The sequence below is a fragment of the Mus pahari genome, chromosome 5 (genome assembly GCF_900095145.1).
Source record: "Mus pahari chromosome 5, PAHARI_EIJ_v1.1, whole genome shotgun sequence".
In the NCBI taxonomy this organism is placed as follows: Eukaryota; Metazoa; Chordata; class Mammalia; order Rodentia; family Muridae; genus Mus; species Mus pahari.
The window spans coordinates 86491258-86509262 of NC_034594.1; the positions used below are offsets into that span (position 1 = coordinate 86491258).

General features: G+C 34.8%; 1 protein-coding gene across 1 annotated transcript in view; it reads right to left on the minus strand.

The window, feature by feature from the left end:
• Cdh19 (cadherin 19) overlaps positions 1-18005 on the minus strand; it is an 86653-nt gene that overhangs the window by 13178 nt on the left and 55470 nt on the right. The window contains exon 9 of the mRNA XM_021199082.2: positions 5157-5278. Within this exon, the coding sequence (XP_021054741.1) occupies positions 5157-5278 (122 nt within the window). The remainder of the gene's footprint in view (positions 1-5156; positions 5279-18005) is intronic.

Below are 18005 nucleotides of genomic sequence, written 5' to 3' on the forward strand. Positions count from 1 at the left end.
GGGGTATAGGGAACTTTCAGGATAGCATTTGAAATGTAAATAAAGAAAATAATAATAATAAAAAGATGTTTAAAAAGAAAAAAAAGATGCTTCTCCAGCACCAGGCCTGTTAGGCTTCATTCTCTCTGCAACAGTGATGACCAGAACTTTCTGGAGCTGTAAGCAAGCCCTTAGGAAAATGTTTCCCTTTAAAGTGTTCCCTAGATCATGGCATTTACTCTCAGCAATAGAACAGTAACTCAGAAAACTTATATCTGAGAGCATTCATTGTCAAAATTTTCTTGTGTGATGAATATTACCAGAGATCTGAGTCTTCCACATTTTCTTCTGATATGAATATGTATCTTCTGACTACTTTAAACACTGTGAAATAATCTCATAGCAGACTTCTTTTTATTGTCATTATGAGTATAAAACAGACACACTAACAAACACAAATCTAAAATCTCAACCCTTTAGGAGTCTTAGTCTTGTTCGGTCTCATTAATGAAATAAGTTACAAGCAAGCTCAGAGTGAAGACCAAGTACACTGCTACTAAAATTTGAAAGAGAAATGATGGGGCCTGTAAAGTGAAAGTCCAAGAAGACTCCTGGAGGAGGTAGAGAGAAGAAACAAAACAAAACAACAACATCAAAAAACCCAAACAAACAAAATAGCAAAGCAGGGTCTTTTAAGTTTGGGTGACAAAAAGTCAGTGGGTGTGGTAATGGAGCTCAACACATAATTGTAAGGCAGCAGCAGGGATTGAGGGGGTGTTGGGAATAGTTTTAAGGAGTAAGAAGGTTCAGCCAAAACTTTGGCCAGATGCTGAGAGAAAAGAATCAAAGCAAACAAACAACAAAGGAAGGACAGTGGCCACCTCCTGAGCATTAAATCACAGAAGCCTAATGTGCTCTTCGCACTGAGGGAAATATCTTTTGGCAAAGGTAATGGACATTGTTTTACTAAGAGAATAACTATTGTCTTTCACCTCACTCATAGTTGGGTCAGTTAGATTCCCATCCTGACCTTTGGGCCATAGCAAAGCCCCCAAAGTCTCACCTTTCTGTATGATAATTTAAGTTTCAAAGAGGTTTTTCTCTGTTTTAGAAACAAGGTAGTCAGGGTTCAAGGTGTTGAGATAGATTTAATCCCCAAAGGCAATCCATTCTGCTTCTGTCCTTATATATACATAATAATATGACTTTATTACACCATAAATAAGATGTACTCATCTAAATTTACATTGCTCAAAATAGGATATATACAAATGTTATCAATAGTGAAGAAATGGTGTGCAAAAAAATGGACTTATTGTTCTAATTGAGGATCATAAACCTAATTAGAAAAAAATATTATGAATACAGCCATTTTCTTTTTTAAAATCTTTTGCGTGTTAACTAATATGTATTTACCACATTTGCATTATATAAACACTTGACCAAGAGTGACTTAACATAGCAATTGTTGCTTGGCTCCTTTCAAAAATTTTGTCTCTACTTTTAACATTTGAATTTTTTCTTATTCTTTAGGTTATAGCATGATGATGATGATGATGATGATGATGATGATGATTATTTAAGAGGTTTTTTAAATTAAATTGAAAAATGTTAATTTCATTCCCCGCCCCCCCCCCCCCCGCAATGTTGACATGTCTCCCATACTCTCCCATTCAACAAACCTGTGCTTCTTTCTCAAGCACCTGGAACACATTAATTCCTTTGAAATGTAAACATGGTGAAATTAGCACCTTTCTTCCCAGAACCTCTAGTAGCCTAACTAACATTTAAGGACTCATTAAGACCCCAGTTGCAGTACCATCTGGCACTAGAATTTCTGCAGAGATTTTCTCTGCTACAGAAGAACAGAGAATCTAGGACTTGTTCTCACTCTTAATCAAAACCACAAGTCCTTTTTTTTCTCATCTGTTTGATTCTTAAGTTTTTAAATAATTTATTTATCTTTTTATTTATATTACATAATTTCCTCCTTTACTTTCCTCCCTCCCATATAACACCAAATTTATGGCCTATGTTCAATAATTCTTATTATATATATATCTATAGCTATAGCTATATTTATATCTATATATATGTGTGTGTGGGTGTGGGTGTGTTTATATATTCAGAAATATGTAAGTACAATCTGCTAAATCTACAGTGTTACAGTGATTTCGGGGTCGACTAAGGAATCGGGTAGCAGACTGGTGTGCTTGCTCTTCCCTGGACTCTCAGTATTCCTTTGTAGTCTGTAGTTCTTTTTGCAGGGTCAAGTTCTTATAGATTCTCCTCTGTCCATGGCAGGATGCCTATTGTTGTTGTCCTTGTCAGCACAAGTTTTGGCATTCGTGTTGGTGACACGAGTATATATCTGTTGTGTGGTGGAGTATGCATGTGCTGTGGCACACATCTGTGGGTAAATATTTAGGTACATACACATATATATTCATATTTCATGTGTTTGTGACATAACTTGAATTATAGGCTTATGGATCAGCTTTAGCTGCTGCAACATTTAGCCAGACCCATATTCTTTGTTTCTTTTTTAAACATTATCCTTTATTAATTACAGATATCTGATATTTCCATAGAGTATTGTGTTAGCCCTAAATATTGAAAATTAGTAAAATATTCATTGTTAAATTCAGTAGGAACTTTACTACTATCCTCTAAGCTCTGAGAAGGAAATTTTAAAACAAAACTCTTCCTTGTTCTTCCTCCTGATACTTTATTTGGTTTCTAGGTTACCACACTTTCTATTTCCCTAGGGTATTAACATCCTTTTATCCTTGTCTCAATTTCTAGACCACACAGACTTTAATATTTCACAGATACCTGATATATTTAACTTTATCATGTCCATCACTGATCTTTCCCTTTAGCTCCACAATGAAGTCCAGGACATCAACACAATTTAAAATTTTAATTTAAAATAACACAAGAATTTAAAATTTCACAGCTAAAATTTTATTTCTTTACCTTACTTCGCTCATCTATTTCTTCAAGCAAGCAAAAACACATTTCTTCTCTCTACATGGACTGGATAAACCCTTTGAATTTATTCATAATTCATGCCTTCTTCCTGTACCATGTCTTACAAAAATCTCTGCTTTAAAATTGTTTCAAGAATTCTATTGCTTTCAGCACCTACTTCAATACTTTCCTATTGTTACATCTCTTTGGCCGTTCCCTTGTACAATGATAAGCAGTGGGTATGACTTGCTGTAGACTTGTTCTTTGGCACATCAATACTTAAATGCAGGTACAGACAATAGGAAATATTTCCATTATTCTTTTTAAAAGAAAATCACTATTTATTTCAGAGCTTATTCCATGAGGTAAAAAAATGTTGGTATTAAGCTCACAATACACCATGGCTTGGACTCTGCTATATCTCTGGGATCTACTACAGATTCTATTAGATGTTGATTCTGACTCACACATGTGGGTACCCCTCTGTTACAATTTCCCACATACTCTATCCACTGTCAGTGTCAGCCCAAGACCATTTACTCTTCCAGTCCCCCGGATTACTGTGGCGTTCAATACTCTCCTTTCTCTTTCTACTTCAGGACTTTATTAAAATAATCTCATCCTAATGGGACTATCCCTAAATATATTATGCATAACCTGATTTTATTTTTCAGGAGGTAATTGACCGCCTTTTATTCCCAAATACTTAGTGCTTTTGAAAATATTGTATGATGTATTTAATCTTTTTCTTTTTTGCTGCTAGGTTTATATTAGAAAGGATTCTTGATTCAATATTCATAAAATATAAATATTTACTATAACCAGAATGAAGGTTTATAATTAAATAATATAATCACAGAAATTCATTTTCCAGTATTAAACTTTAAACATGAGATAAGTAAATATGTTTCTTTGCTTTGTATTTTTTACATCCAGTCAAACATAAACATTCCTTCCCTTGACTATACTTATTTCTATATGATTTTCTTTATCTAACTAGTTCTATCAATTAGCTAATAGTTTCTAGGGCATAACTTCTAATTAACTACTTGTCTCTTAATACATCTTTAAATCGCTACTCTGGAGTCAGTGATGTTTAGAATTTCATCTTCTGTTCTTCATTTAAAATAATATATCATATGCTACATTAATCCCACATTTAGTGTGTCAATCAACTTACCCTCTGATCTGTTGCACAAATTCATTGGACTCATATTTTAATTGCTAGTATTGCTCTAAAATGTATATAATTTAGAAATGTGCCATGCCACTATATCCACGTCTACTCTTCTATATATATCACACATATTCAGTTGTGTAGTCTCCTGAGAGATGAAATTCTGGAAGGAAAGTTCAAATTATGTGTGTCCCTGATAGTCTTTCATATAGTGTGAAGGAAAACATTGCTGCTGTGTCAACTATCCCATATAATTATGTGTATTGAAATACACATACTTATTATATGTATCTTATATAGAGTCATATATGGTATATTTATATCCTATATAATTGTATATTATATTATATACAAATACATAATATACATTATATATCTGATTATAATTTATATTGTATACACATATAATATATCTATAATTGAGTATAATATATTATTATTACATCATTAATTAGAATCATTAAATATTATATTTTAAGTTAATAGAATGAAACATTAGTAACTTGGAAATAAAAAAAATCTGAAGTCAGGCATGGTGGAGCACACCTTTAATCCCAGCACTCAGGAGGCAGAGGCAGGGGGATTTCTGAGTTCGAGGCTAGCCTGGTCTATAAAGTTGGTTCCAGGACAGCCAGGGTTACACAGAGAAACCCTGTCTCGAAAAAAACAAAAACAAACAAACAAACAAAATCTGTGGAAGGATAATTTTTTATCAATCAGTTATTTCTGCCTCTTGCTAGATTGTTTCGTTAATAACAAAGACTTAAGTTTTGATGAAGTAAAATATCATGGTAGAGGTACAGAAATGTAATGTTCTTTAATACTTCAACCTTTTTAAATATATAAAAATTATATACGTAGCATATGTACATATATAATACATAGTTTATAACCCAAGTGATTTATTCTATGTAATACACAATATGGTATCATTTGTTGGCATTTATTATATATTATATTTAGATAATATAAAATATGAAATGCTCTGTTGCTCCGATTTTAGTGATCTATTGTGATTTCATCTTACCTCACCAGATTCAGCATTTTCACAAACATAAGTCTCATAGAATTGAGAGAACTCAGGAGCATTGTCGTTTATGTTAAAAACTTGTACATAAACATGAGCTGAAGAGATCTGTTGTACATTGTCTGGAAATAAAGATATAGGATGCAATTAATTACATGTTTATTAAAAGTCACATAATAAATTGAATTAGAGGATTATTGTATACTAATATTTGTACTTGAGGAAAATTAAAGATGGGGGTTTATGTGATCCACATATTTATCAGTAACAAAGAGCAGAAACAGAATCTATGTTCAGTTCCCGTCCCACTCAATTTGTGCATTCTATGTGCTATGGTTTTCACCCATGATTAGTGAAAAATTGGTAAATGATTATTATATGAACACCTTACTAACATTTATGAGCTACTGGAAGTGTTTGCAGGAGTCCAATGCATTGCAATGGGAATAGAAATTAGTAATTTTCCAGTGTTTCTAGTTTTCACACTTGCACTGCGAAAACATGTATATTTGCAAATTACCTGAGGTCCTGGCAAAACTGAAATCTTTTATAAGGTCATAGTTTCACATTATGGAACACTAAACTTAGATCATAACTTACAAAGCATAAAGGAATAAACAATACAGAATGAACATACAAAGACAAACAAAGATAAGTCTTTAAAATTATAAAATAAAAAACACTAAACAATGATATTAAAAGTTCCCTGAGTATTTCAAAATAAGCTGTTACTTTTATTTTGATTTTAATTATTTGACAGAAAACGATTTATGAATCACTTATATAACACATTTCATCATCAAATACAGTTAAGGCAGAAATTCAAACAGGACTATGACTTGGAGGTTGGAGCTGATATCCAGGCAATGGAGGCATGCTGGTTACTGCCTTACCTTTCATTGGTTGTGAAGCCTGCCTTCTTGTGTCACTAAAAACCCCTAGCCCAGAGGTGGCACCACCACCCACTGTTACCTGAGCCCTTCCACATCAGTTATCCACTAAGAAAATGTACCACAAACTTGTCCACAGGTTTGTGAATTGCATTCATTTTTTTTTTTCTTGGCGACTGTGTCAAGTTGAAACAACACTGACCAGCACATATGGTAAGCAGTTATGACTGAGCCGTCTCCATAGTTTCAGGCTTTAAAAAAATGTTTTTTGTCCTTTCTGCATTTGGCAATATGAGACCCTTTCAATTTGAACTTCCTTCCGGGGCTGGTGGTAAATAGACTATATTTGCTTCAGTGTAGTTCTGGAGCCAGAAAGTGAAAGGGATATTCAGGTAAAGATATAGAAGAAAAGATAAAGCATTTTCAAGGATAGAAAAGGGGAAGTAATGAAGGCTTAAACCTGGGGATATGCAGAGAAACTGTTACAAGCCTAAAAGGGGGACAGCTGTTTGAATGTCTCTCAGATATGTTATAAGTCAGAGGGCATAACAGTGAGCAAATGGCAGGGGATACATGGACAGGCAACCTGGGGATAATCAGACCAACTAATGTGTTTATAAAAAGATTAAAAGAGAAGGAATACGTTCTATAGAGGAGTGGTGAGGTATGGGGGAAGGGGACATCTCAGCAGGCCCATGCAAAGCATCCCTTTCCACTGAAGGACCAGCACATGATGGTATAATATAGAATAGAGTTTATTCAGGGTATAGGGAAGGAAGATAGGAGGATAGTAGACACAGAGAAAGGCAAAGAGAGAGTGAATAGCAAAGTAGTGGAATAGAGGCTGGCCATGAGCATGTGGGGAGAGGGAGGGAAGGGAATGGGGAAAGAAGGAGAAGGGAAGCAGGGAAGGAGCAAGACAGGAGCAAGAGACCAAGAGAGGAACAAGAAAGTGAGGAGGGGTCAAGCATCCCCTTTTATAGTGTGTCAGGCCTACCTGACTGTTGCCAGGTAACTGTGGGGTGGAGTTTAGACAGAAAGCTAACACCATCTGTGCCCATGATAAGGAAGCAGCCAGCCACACAATCAAGTCCCAATCTGGGGTTACTATGTCAGCATCCCAGAAATAAGACCTTAGATAAGGCTCTTCCTTTTGTGTCACTTGTTTCATGTTTGAGAAGGGAAATTTTGTGCTGTTTTTATCATTAAAAATTAGGTAAAGACATTCAGAAAATACAGATTTGTAAATCAGGTCATGAAATGTTCTGATGATCTATTTCTGCTACCTTAGCTTCTTTGCCACCTAAAACTGGATGACTAGATAATGTCTTGTGGAAAAGAGGACAAATTTTAGCTCACCAACCAAATAGCATTACCATGTTATGACTAGAGCATAATCTTTGGGCATTGCTAAGTGTATATTGGTGCTTCCTGTGTTTGTATTTGAGGTTTTATGAATTCTCAATATGTTTTTCTGCAAAGTAAAATTGCAGTATATATTTATAATGTGATTTAAAAAATAAATATAAATAAATTCTGAAAGTCATAATATTCTTATTTAGCATACAGAAAAATACTTATTTTCTTAAATATGTATGTTTATTTTTGGACTTCAAAATATAGGTATTCCCCTAATATTACACACACAAACGCACACACACACCATAATGAAAGAAATTAGTTTAGTCATGTGTAATTTAAGAAAGTTGGAAAGTATCAGAAATATATATATATATATATATATATATATATATATATATATATATATATAAAATTTCATACATGTTTTCCACCAATCACTAGTATTATATTTAAGACTGATGTCATTTTAAAATAGTATTTTATTATTTCGCTACGTATATATCACAAGGCTCCTAAACAGCATTCTTTTCTGAGATTTTGCCTTTCTTTCACATAAAAGTACATAGGAATATAATATACTCAGGCTTTTCACTTCCCATTTCAGAGCACTTGCTTTTAGAGTCCTGAGCTGCCACACTGAGACAGAGGGTGGGTAAGCAGAAGCCTATATCCAGACATATTACATAAGTTTGGCAAGTGTGACTGATAAGTGTATGTAGCAGAATAAATCACTGAAAGCTTTATGGAGAAGGCCCTTATGCTCTTTTTATCTCTACACTTTCCCAAATATGTGGCATATATGCTTTGTCTCCAGATGACCAGGTTCTCTCTTTACTTTACATTCAAAGACATGAATGAGATCAATTCACCTTGACTGTGTTGACACCTGTTGCCCTGTCCTATTTTAGCTAGACTCAGTCAAGTAACTGTGTAATGCTCCAAAAATTAACCTATCAGCCCCTCCTGCCCAGGAACAAGGTAACTTCCTGGAATTCTTAGAATTGTAGTTCTAGGACATTACAAAGCTTCCTGAGAAGTATGGTGGCCTATAGGTTTGTCCTTATAAATCACTGCAACACATGGCACAGGAATTCCAGTTTGGGAATTCCAGAAAGTCGTCCTGAACACAGTTTATCTCTTGGTCAGCATTTAAAATTTAGATTTGCTTTAAATTCGGACCCAAATGTTAAAGTTTTTTTTGTTGTTGTTGTTGGTTGGTTTTTGTTGTTGTTCTTGTTTTGGCAAGAGACAGGATTAACAACTAACTTAACATCTCCCTACTGCAAAGATTTGTGATTCCTGAAGAACAGAAACTGCACTATGAACTTTGGATTCTAAATACTTTGCTTAATTATTGAGACATGAATTATATTGAACATAAAAAACACAAAAAAAGAAAAAAGTACCTGACACATTTTCTGGTTTGTTTGTTTTTTTAATATATTTTCTTTTTTTTAAATTTTTCATTAATTTTGGAAAACCCCAATACCACAAGAGACTCCACTAAAAAAGAAAAACAAATAAAACTACACCAAAAAGAAAAACAAAAATAATAGCAGCAAAAGAAACCAGCAAACCTCTATCAAAAGTTAACACACACACAAACACGAACACACACACACACACACACACACACACACACATCAAAACTGTGTAGTCCATGTTGGAATATATTTTCAACTACTCGTGAACATGAGATCTGTCCTTTGAGTGGTTGGTATACCCTGGGTCATTCTATTGGAGAAAACTGATTTTCCTTCTCCTAACAGGTTTAAGGGACAGATGTTAACCTTTACTCTAGTGGCTAAGTTTTGATTAATTTGTTCATTCATTCATCAATTCATTCATTTCCCATGAATGCAAATATAGAGATCCAGCGCTAGAGTAATATGTGAACTGTCTCCATCAAATATCTTCCCTCAAAGCTCAGGGATCCCCTTGGAAGAAGATATTTACTGAATATATGGTTGATGGAGAATGGAGAACACTGAGAATCCAAGAAACTGTAAATAAAAATGAAAAATCTCATATGAACTCACACAGACTGGGACACACAAGCCTGAATGGGTCTGTACCAGTTTCTCTGCATACATACTCTAACTTCTAGCACAGTACTTATGGGATTCCTAAATGTGAAATGTATATGTCTCTGATTCTGGTGCCTTTTCTTGTTCACGTTGTAATTTCTTTGATTTGGCCAATTCTATTTGACAGGTTGTCTATTATCTTATACTTTATTATAGTAAACAAAGTGTGCAATCATTTTAATCATTTTACTTCCTCTCCAGAGCTGCTAGCAGATTTTACCTACCTCCCTACCATCCCAAGTTTATGTTCTTTCTAATCCTTTCAAAACTATGAAATCAATACCCAAACCAAACAAATAGCACAGATATATGATTAAAACTATTAAATAAGTTCCCAAATACACATTCAACATGAAGAGTGGCTCTGATGCTAAGGTTGTGTTTCCCCCTTAGTTCTTGATCTATCAGTAAGAAAGCCATAGACCAATTACTGGGTGGAAGGAATAGACAGGACTTCCTGGTTCTAGCCTGTGAGAGACAGAATCAGAAGACAGGGAGAGTTCACCGTGCTTCAGAGAGAGAAAAGTCAATTATCTGAGAGCTCAGTTGGAGCAGCTCCAGGTGGACAGTTGGGGATGTTGAGCTGGGTTTAAAAAAACTCAGCAACTAAAGTGGAGGGCAGATAGAGGGGTGGAGCCAAGAGTATTGTTAAGTGCACACTTTTTCAGGTGGGAGATAATTAACACCCAGCAATTGTGCCAAAAATGCAAGTAGAAATTGAACAATGTGTGTTTATGTTTTTTATCCATGGATTCAAGGGAAGCTAGGTAGGAGCTGGTAGCATGGCTTGTTCCCAGCACTTAGGTGGGGTAGCAAAAGCTACATGCAACAGTGTTGCTTACCTATTCTTGGGCATGGTACCTGAACTTGAGTATTGCTGATATACCCCATGCCACTTCATTATGATCTTCTTTATTTGTTTCCTGTTTTTCCTTCCTGCAGCCATCAATTTCTAATAGCTTCTTTGTTAGAGCTAGGACTTTATATATGCCTCTCCTTCCAAATGCTGGGGCTTTGTTTGTTTTGAACCTATGTAGGAACTATTCCAGTTGCTATAGTTTCTGTGAGTACATATGTCCGTCAGTCCTGTTGTGCCTGGAAGACACAGATTTTTTGGAACCATGTAACTCTTTTAGCTCTTAAAATCTTTTACTTCCTCTTACATACAATATTCCTGAGGGCTAAGGGAGTTTGATAGAGGCATCTCTCTTAGGACTGAGTGCTCTATCCCTCTAATTATCCATTTGCCCAGTTGTAGTTCTCTGGGTCAATTACCATCCATTGAAACAAGTTAACACTGAAGAGTTTTTTTCAACACCATAATGTAACTCATTGCTATTGAAATTTCCTATATCTATGCATATATGAAAAAGTTTAATTGCAGTCACCAATTACGGTGGATATTTTCAAGTTTCAACTTGATTATGTTCTGTAGTTTAGGGCTTATATCCACGCATGGTGGTACACATAATTTAAGCCCAGGATTCAGGATAGAGAGCTATGGGGATCTCTAAGTTCAAGATCAACCTATAGAGCAAGTCCCAGAACAGCCAAACTTAGGCAATGGAGGAGTTTGAAAACTGAAAGCTAGTGATAATGGAATAGAAAAAGTGGGGTCATGTTCCAGCTCCAGGAAGCAGCAGAACTTGGTAGCTACAGCCAAGTGGCTCTGATTTTACAGTCAAGAACAGAAGTGTCTACTGGAATAATTGATGCAGGTTATCTATATCTAATAAATTAGTGGTAATTAAGAAGAGATTTGCATCACTAAAGTGAAATAGCCTGGGAAGTGTTTTATGAGAGCAGAGAAGCTGTGTTCTAAGATAGTCCCAGTTGTTCCTCATGCTGCAGGTCAACATAATAATAATTACACAGGTGATACTCTTTGGAAGGCATAAAGGGCTCATGGAAAGCAGATGAGACATGGCACCAAAATAGGTTATGAAAGGCCATTGGTACAGGAACAGCCTCATTTACAGTTGCCAGCCTAAGATTCAAGCAGTCATGAAAAGAAACGGAGGCTTGGAACAATGAAGAAAGCCTGTAAGGGGCTGTTGGTCAAGGCTAGTTGCAATGTAAGACTATAGGACTTTGTTGATGCCAGTTCCATAGAATAAACCAAGGAAAGTATCAACAGTTGAATGAAGTCCAGCAGAGCCTAGAGTGATACAGAGGGCAGAGATGGATAAGTGACCAAATCCCTTTTGAATAGCCCAGAAGATCATGTGTGGATTCCAGACCTTGGAACTCAAAGCTATGAAGTTGAAGTTGTCTTCGATTCCACAAGGTTTTAGATATGGTAGAGTATTGCGATGCCTGCCTAGGAAAGCTGCAAATAGGGAGTGGAAGCAGCCCAAGAGAACTGCTGTGGAATGCCAGATCTACCAACAACAGTTAACAATGATGAAAGGCATTGGATATCTGAAGCAGACAATAATATCGGTCTTGGAAACTTGGAATTTAGAATTTGACCAGCTGTTTTTCGGTCTTGCTTTGGTTCAGTATTTCCTCCCTATGATGCTTTGGTATGAGTGTTTATATCCTGTGCCATGATATGCTGGAAGTATGTGATCTGCTTTTTGATTTCAATTCTATAGGGAATTACGGTTAACAGATTGCATGAATCCCAAAAGAGTTGAATTTTGGACTTTTAAGCATTTACGAGACTATACTAGACTACAGGGATTTTTGAAATTGGACTGAATTATGTTGCTGTATGCTATGGCTATGAATCACCGTATAGACTCATTTGTTTGAAGATCCTATGGCAGCCAGTAAATGGAATATAATGGTTTGAATATGTAGTGGTTTTAGTACATAGCGAATGGTACTATTAGGAGGTGTGGCCTTGTGGGATTTTGCATGTCACTGTGGGTGTGGGTTTTGGAGGTCTCCTCCTATGCCCAGGTTCTGCACATTACAGAAGAGTGATACCTTCTAGTTGACTGAAGATGCCAGTCTTCTCCAGGCTGCCTTCAGATAAAGATGTAGAACTCTCAGTTTCTTCAGCACCATGTTTGCTAGACACTGTCATGTGACTTACCATGATGATAATGGACCAAACCTCTGAAACACTAAGCTAAATAAATAAGCTAAATAAATGTTGTCCTTTGTAAAAGTTGGCTTGGTCATTGTGTCTATTCACAGATATGTAAACTCTAAGTAATACACATGCAAAAATATCTAAATTGAAATTATTGAATTGCTTTAAAAAATGTCAGTTGGAATGATATGCAAATGTTGAAAGTACTTATCCAGTGGTACTTATGTTTTAAAAAATTACATTTATTATCTTGTACCCTTGAAGCCTAAAGATAAAAATGATATGGGAAAATACCAAAATCCTTTTCATTAAAATGGTCTGTGATTCTCAGAAATATGACCATATAGCATCAGAAACAGATTAGGAAGGACTTCATCTTTCTGACATGAAAATATTTACTACCACTTATCTTGAAATTTCTATATACTTACAAGATTTGTTATAATTAAAATAAATGTATTTAGTTTATATTGTTTACTTTTCAATTGTTGACACTTTAATTTTATTTTTGTGTTTTAGTTTTTAACATTTGTCAAGAACAATATACACTATGCATAATGTCTAAGTTAATATAAATATAATTTTGATTCTTATTATTAACTACACCATTGATGTAACATATTGTGTGGAAATTGTTTCAAAATTATACATCTAAATTTACTAAAACTTATAATTGCTGGGTAGACTGATTGATTGATTGATCCATATGATTATTGGAGATAGATTATAACCCTGAAACCATTTTGGCTTTGTATTCTCACAAGATTTTATCTATGTTGAACTCATAGGCAATTTTCAGTTCAGCCTTGCAAAAGTTGTGATTGAAGGAACCTAACTCTATAATTTAGACTTTGCTCTTTATTTTTTCTTCAATTCCTTTATGGTAATTAAACTGTTTTCAAGTCCTATATTGTGAATTTTATGTATCTATTTCTGAACTTATGATATAAAATTATAGTTTCAACATTAATACGTTCTTCTTTAATGCTTTCATAATGATTTGAAAACATTTTAAGATGAAATTTTGCCACAGGTATGGTATTTGAAAAGTAATTGATATTATAATAATCTCTTGAAATCCCACTATATCAATAAAATTTCTCTAATCCTCACATTTTCAATGACACATGAATTAGGAACTCAAGACAGCTTCAGAGTGGTGAAAAATAAAACTTACATGCTGCTGGGCAGTGGTGGCTCACACCTTTAATCCCAGCACTCAGGAGGCAGAGGCAGGAGGATTTCTGAGTTCAAGGCCAGCCTGGTCTACAGAGTGAGTTCCAGGACAGCCAGGGCTACCCAGAGAAACCCTGTCTCGAAAAACCAAAAAAAAAAAAAAAAAAAAAAACAAAACTTACATGCTTAGGAATTATTACTTTATTCTTTAAAAACCTATGCAACAAGAACAACTTTCATGCTATACTTGGCCTATTCACTGAAATGACTTATCACTTAAATTTTAAGCATAGAAAAGCAAATCTACAAAATCTTGACTAAGACTACAGCACATACAGCTCATTTAATTAAAAATGTTAGATTAAAATAACTTTTCATATTATTTGTTAATAAGGTCCCTTATTAATGAAGTGGAATTAAGACAATATGATTGAGACTGGGATTAGATATAATTGTGATTCATTCTTCTCTTGTCACTTAAAGAATGTAGCACAGATTTAAGAGGCTACATGTTTAACATAGTATAAATTTAACAATGTTTATTTCAAACAGTTTTAAATATCATTCAAAGCTGTTTATCCATAAAGAAATATTATACTTTATGCACATAAAGAAATAGTATACTATTGCCTATGATGAGAACACATAATATCACTATAAGATGACAAAGTATAAGGTTATTCTATCAAAGCTACATAAATAAGGAAAATGTTGAAGATAATCATTTGAGTAGGTCTATCCTTAAGTAAGAATCCAGTTAAAAACATCAGAAAAATAAGGAAACATGATACCTTAAGCCTCACCAATACTAATAAACATCTTAGAAGAAAGTCAAAGAAATGTGTGAAAAATACAATAGAGTTACAGGAAGGGTATGATTTTATCTTAATTGATTTTATGTGTGTATTTTGCCTTCATGTAAATTTGTATACTATTTTTATGCCTGGTTTACATAGGTCAAAAGAGGGTATCAGATCCCTTGGATCTAGATTTGTAGGGAGTGGTAAGCTGCTATGTGTTTGCTAGGATATGAAAATAGGTCTCTTAGAAGACCAGCCAGTGATCACAACTGCTAAGACTTCTCTCTATCCCCATGGCTAAAGTATTTTTTCTTGAGACTTGAAATGATGCACATACTTATTTGTTATTCTTATCATTTGGTTATGCTTCCACAACATATACACCATTGTTTACATTTCTTGCATATGTTTATGGAATAAAATCTAAAGTAAGAATTTATTCAATACTGTAGTCTGAATAATAAATATGTGTGCATATACATGAGAATACATGCATATAAATTATGCAGTGTTCATAAAGTCATTTTCTTTTCAAATACCCTGAAGTTTTGCTCAGTGGGATAATGTTGATAATTGTTAGAAGATGAAAGCTTGACTGATTGCTCATGTTGTGCACAGAAAGAAATATTATACTATTTTCTATGATGGAAATACATAATATCACTATAAGATGACAAATTATAAGGTTATTCTGTCTATCAAAGCTACATAAATAAGGAAATATTGAAAATAATCATTTGAGTGGGTGGTGTCTTTCTTGCAAATTAAAGATGTGCATTAATGTTTTGATTCTAGTTGATAATGCTAACATTTACTTTGCCTTCCTCAAGTCATAAAATTAAAAAAGAAAAGTACAAAAAAGGAGAATTTAATAGAGATTTTCAATATTCTTTAGATTAAAAACATTATCTAATTAAATCATCTGGCATTCTTTTTTTAACCCAACATGATTTCCTTAGTCTCATACTTTTTAAATTTTTTCATAATGAGAGGATTTTGAGTCTACAAATATTGACAGTAAGACGAGCGACATTGCTCAGAAGACAAAGAATCCTGCCACTAAGTATGATAGCCTGACTTCTATCCCTGAAACCCAATAGTAGAAAGAGAGAAATAATGCTTTGAAAATATCTTTTGACTTCAAATATACACCCATGCACACATATATGTGCACACATGTACCTCTATACATATGGCAAATGAATAAATAAAAAAAATACACTGTCTACAGATGTAAAGAATGTCCATAATCACTTATTTTGTAATGAACCTTGTGTAAAAAGATAAATTGTTTATTTTATTCCCCTTATATATGAGAAAAGTTTTGAAGAAACTTATTACCATAGCTTTGACAAATTACAATCTTTAGTATCTGAAAGTTATTTTATAGAAAATCCTTTTTATTTTTAATTTCAATTTCTCTCTTGAAATGACCTGATTTATATAATTATTTAATTTCATCATCATCATCATTATTATTATTATTATTATTATTATTATTATTTTCTTTAATTACACTTCAAATGCTATCCTGAAAGTTCCCTATAACACCCCCTGCTCCCCTAGCCACCCACTCCCACGACTTGGCCCTGGCCTTCCCCTGTGCTGGGTCATATAAAGTTTGCAAGACCAAGGGGCCTCTCTTCCCAATGCTGGTCAATTAGGCCATCTTCTGCTACATATGCAACTAGAGACACGAGCTCAGGGTGTACTGGTTAGTTCATATTGTTGTTNCACCTATAGGGTTGCAGCCCCCTTCAGCTCCTTGGGTACTTTCTCTAGCTCCTCCATTGGGGGCCCTGTGTTCCATCCAATAGCTGACTGTGATCATCCACTTCTGTGTTTGCCAGGCACTGGCATAGCCTCACAAGAGGCCACTATATCAGGGTCCCTTCAGCAGAATCTTGCTGGCATGTGTATTAGTAACTAGGTTTGGTGGCTGATGATGGGATGGATACCCGGATGGGATAGTCTCTTAATAGTCCATCCTTTCATCTTAGCTCTAAATTTTGTCTCTGTATCTATATCCTTTCATGGGTATTTTGTTCCTTATTCTAAGGAGGAATGAAGTATCCACACAATGGTCATCCTTCTTGGTTTTCTTGTGTTTTGCAAAATGTATCTTGGGTATTCTAAGTTTCTGGGCTAATATCTGCTTATCAGTGAGTACATATCTAGTGACTTCTTTTGTGATTGGGTTACCTCACTAAGGATGATATCCTTCAGATACATCCATTTGCCCAAGAATTTCATAAATTCATTGTTTTTAATAGTACTCCATTGGGCAAGTATACCACAGTTTCTGTATCCATTCCTCTATTGAGGGACATCTGGGTTCTTTCCAGCTTCTGGCTATTATAAACAAGGCTGCTATGAACATAGTGGAGCATGTGTCCTTATTACCAGTTGGAAGATCTTCAGGGAATATGCCCAGAAGAGGTATCGCTGGGTCCTCCGGTATTACTATGTCCAATTTTCTGAGGAAACACCAGACTGATTTCCAGAGTGGTTGTACAAGCTGGCAATCCCACCCGCAATGGAGGAGTGTTCCTCTTTCTCCACAACCTCACCAGCATCTACTGTCACCTGAATTTTTAATCTTAGCCATTCTGACTTGTGTGAGATGGAATATCAGGGTTGTTTTGATTTGCATTTGTCTGATAACTAAGGATGTTGCACATTTTTTCAGGTGTTTCTCAGCCATTCAGTATTCCTCAGTTGAGAATTCTTTGTGTAGCTCTGTACCCCACTTTTTAATGGGGTTATTTGAATTTTTGGGGTCCAACTTCCTGAGCTCTTTGTATATATTTGATATTAGTCCTCTATCAGATTTAGGATGGGTAAAAACCCTTTCCCAGTCTGTTGGTGGCCTTTTTGTCTTGTTGACTGTATCTTTTGCCTTACAGAAGCTTTGCGATTTTATGAGGTCCCATTTGTCAATTCTTGATTTTACAGCACAAGCCACTGGTGTTCTGTTGAGAAATTTTTTTCCTGTACCCATATCTTCTAGGCTTTTCCCCACTTTTTTCTCTATCAATTTTAGTGTCTCTGGTTTTATGTGGATGTCTTTGATCCACTTAGATTTGAGCTTTGTACAAGGAGATAAGAATGGATCAATTCTCATTCTTCTACATGATAGCTGCCAGTTGTGCCAGCACCATTTGTTGAAAATGCTGTCTTTTTTCCACTGCATGGTTTTAGCTCCCTTGTCAAAGATCAAGTGACCATAGGTGTGTGGATTCATTTATGGATCTTCAATTCTATTCCATTGATCTACATGTCTGTCGCTGTACCAGTACCATGCAACTATTCATATTTAAATAGCTGTACAGAAAAATATAATTGTCTAGTCTCAGAAACTCAGAATGAATAAAAGCCCTAGTGCCTAGTAGAAGCATTGTCATGACTTTTCACATGGAAAACTATGACATTTCTGTCTATCAGGAACACTCAAAATAGTACTTCTGCTATACTTTATCATTTACATAGAC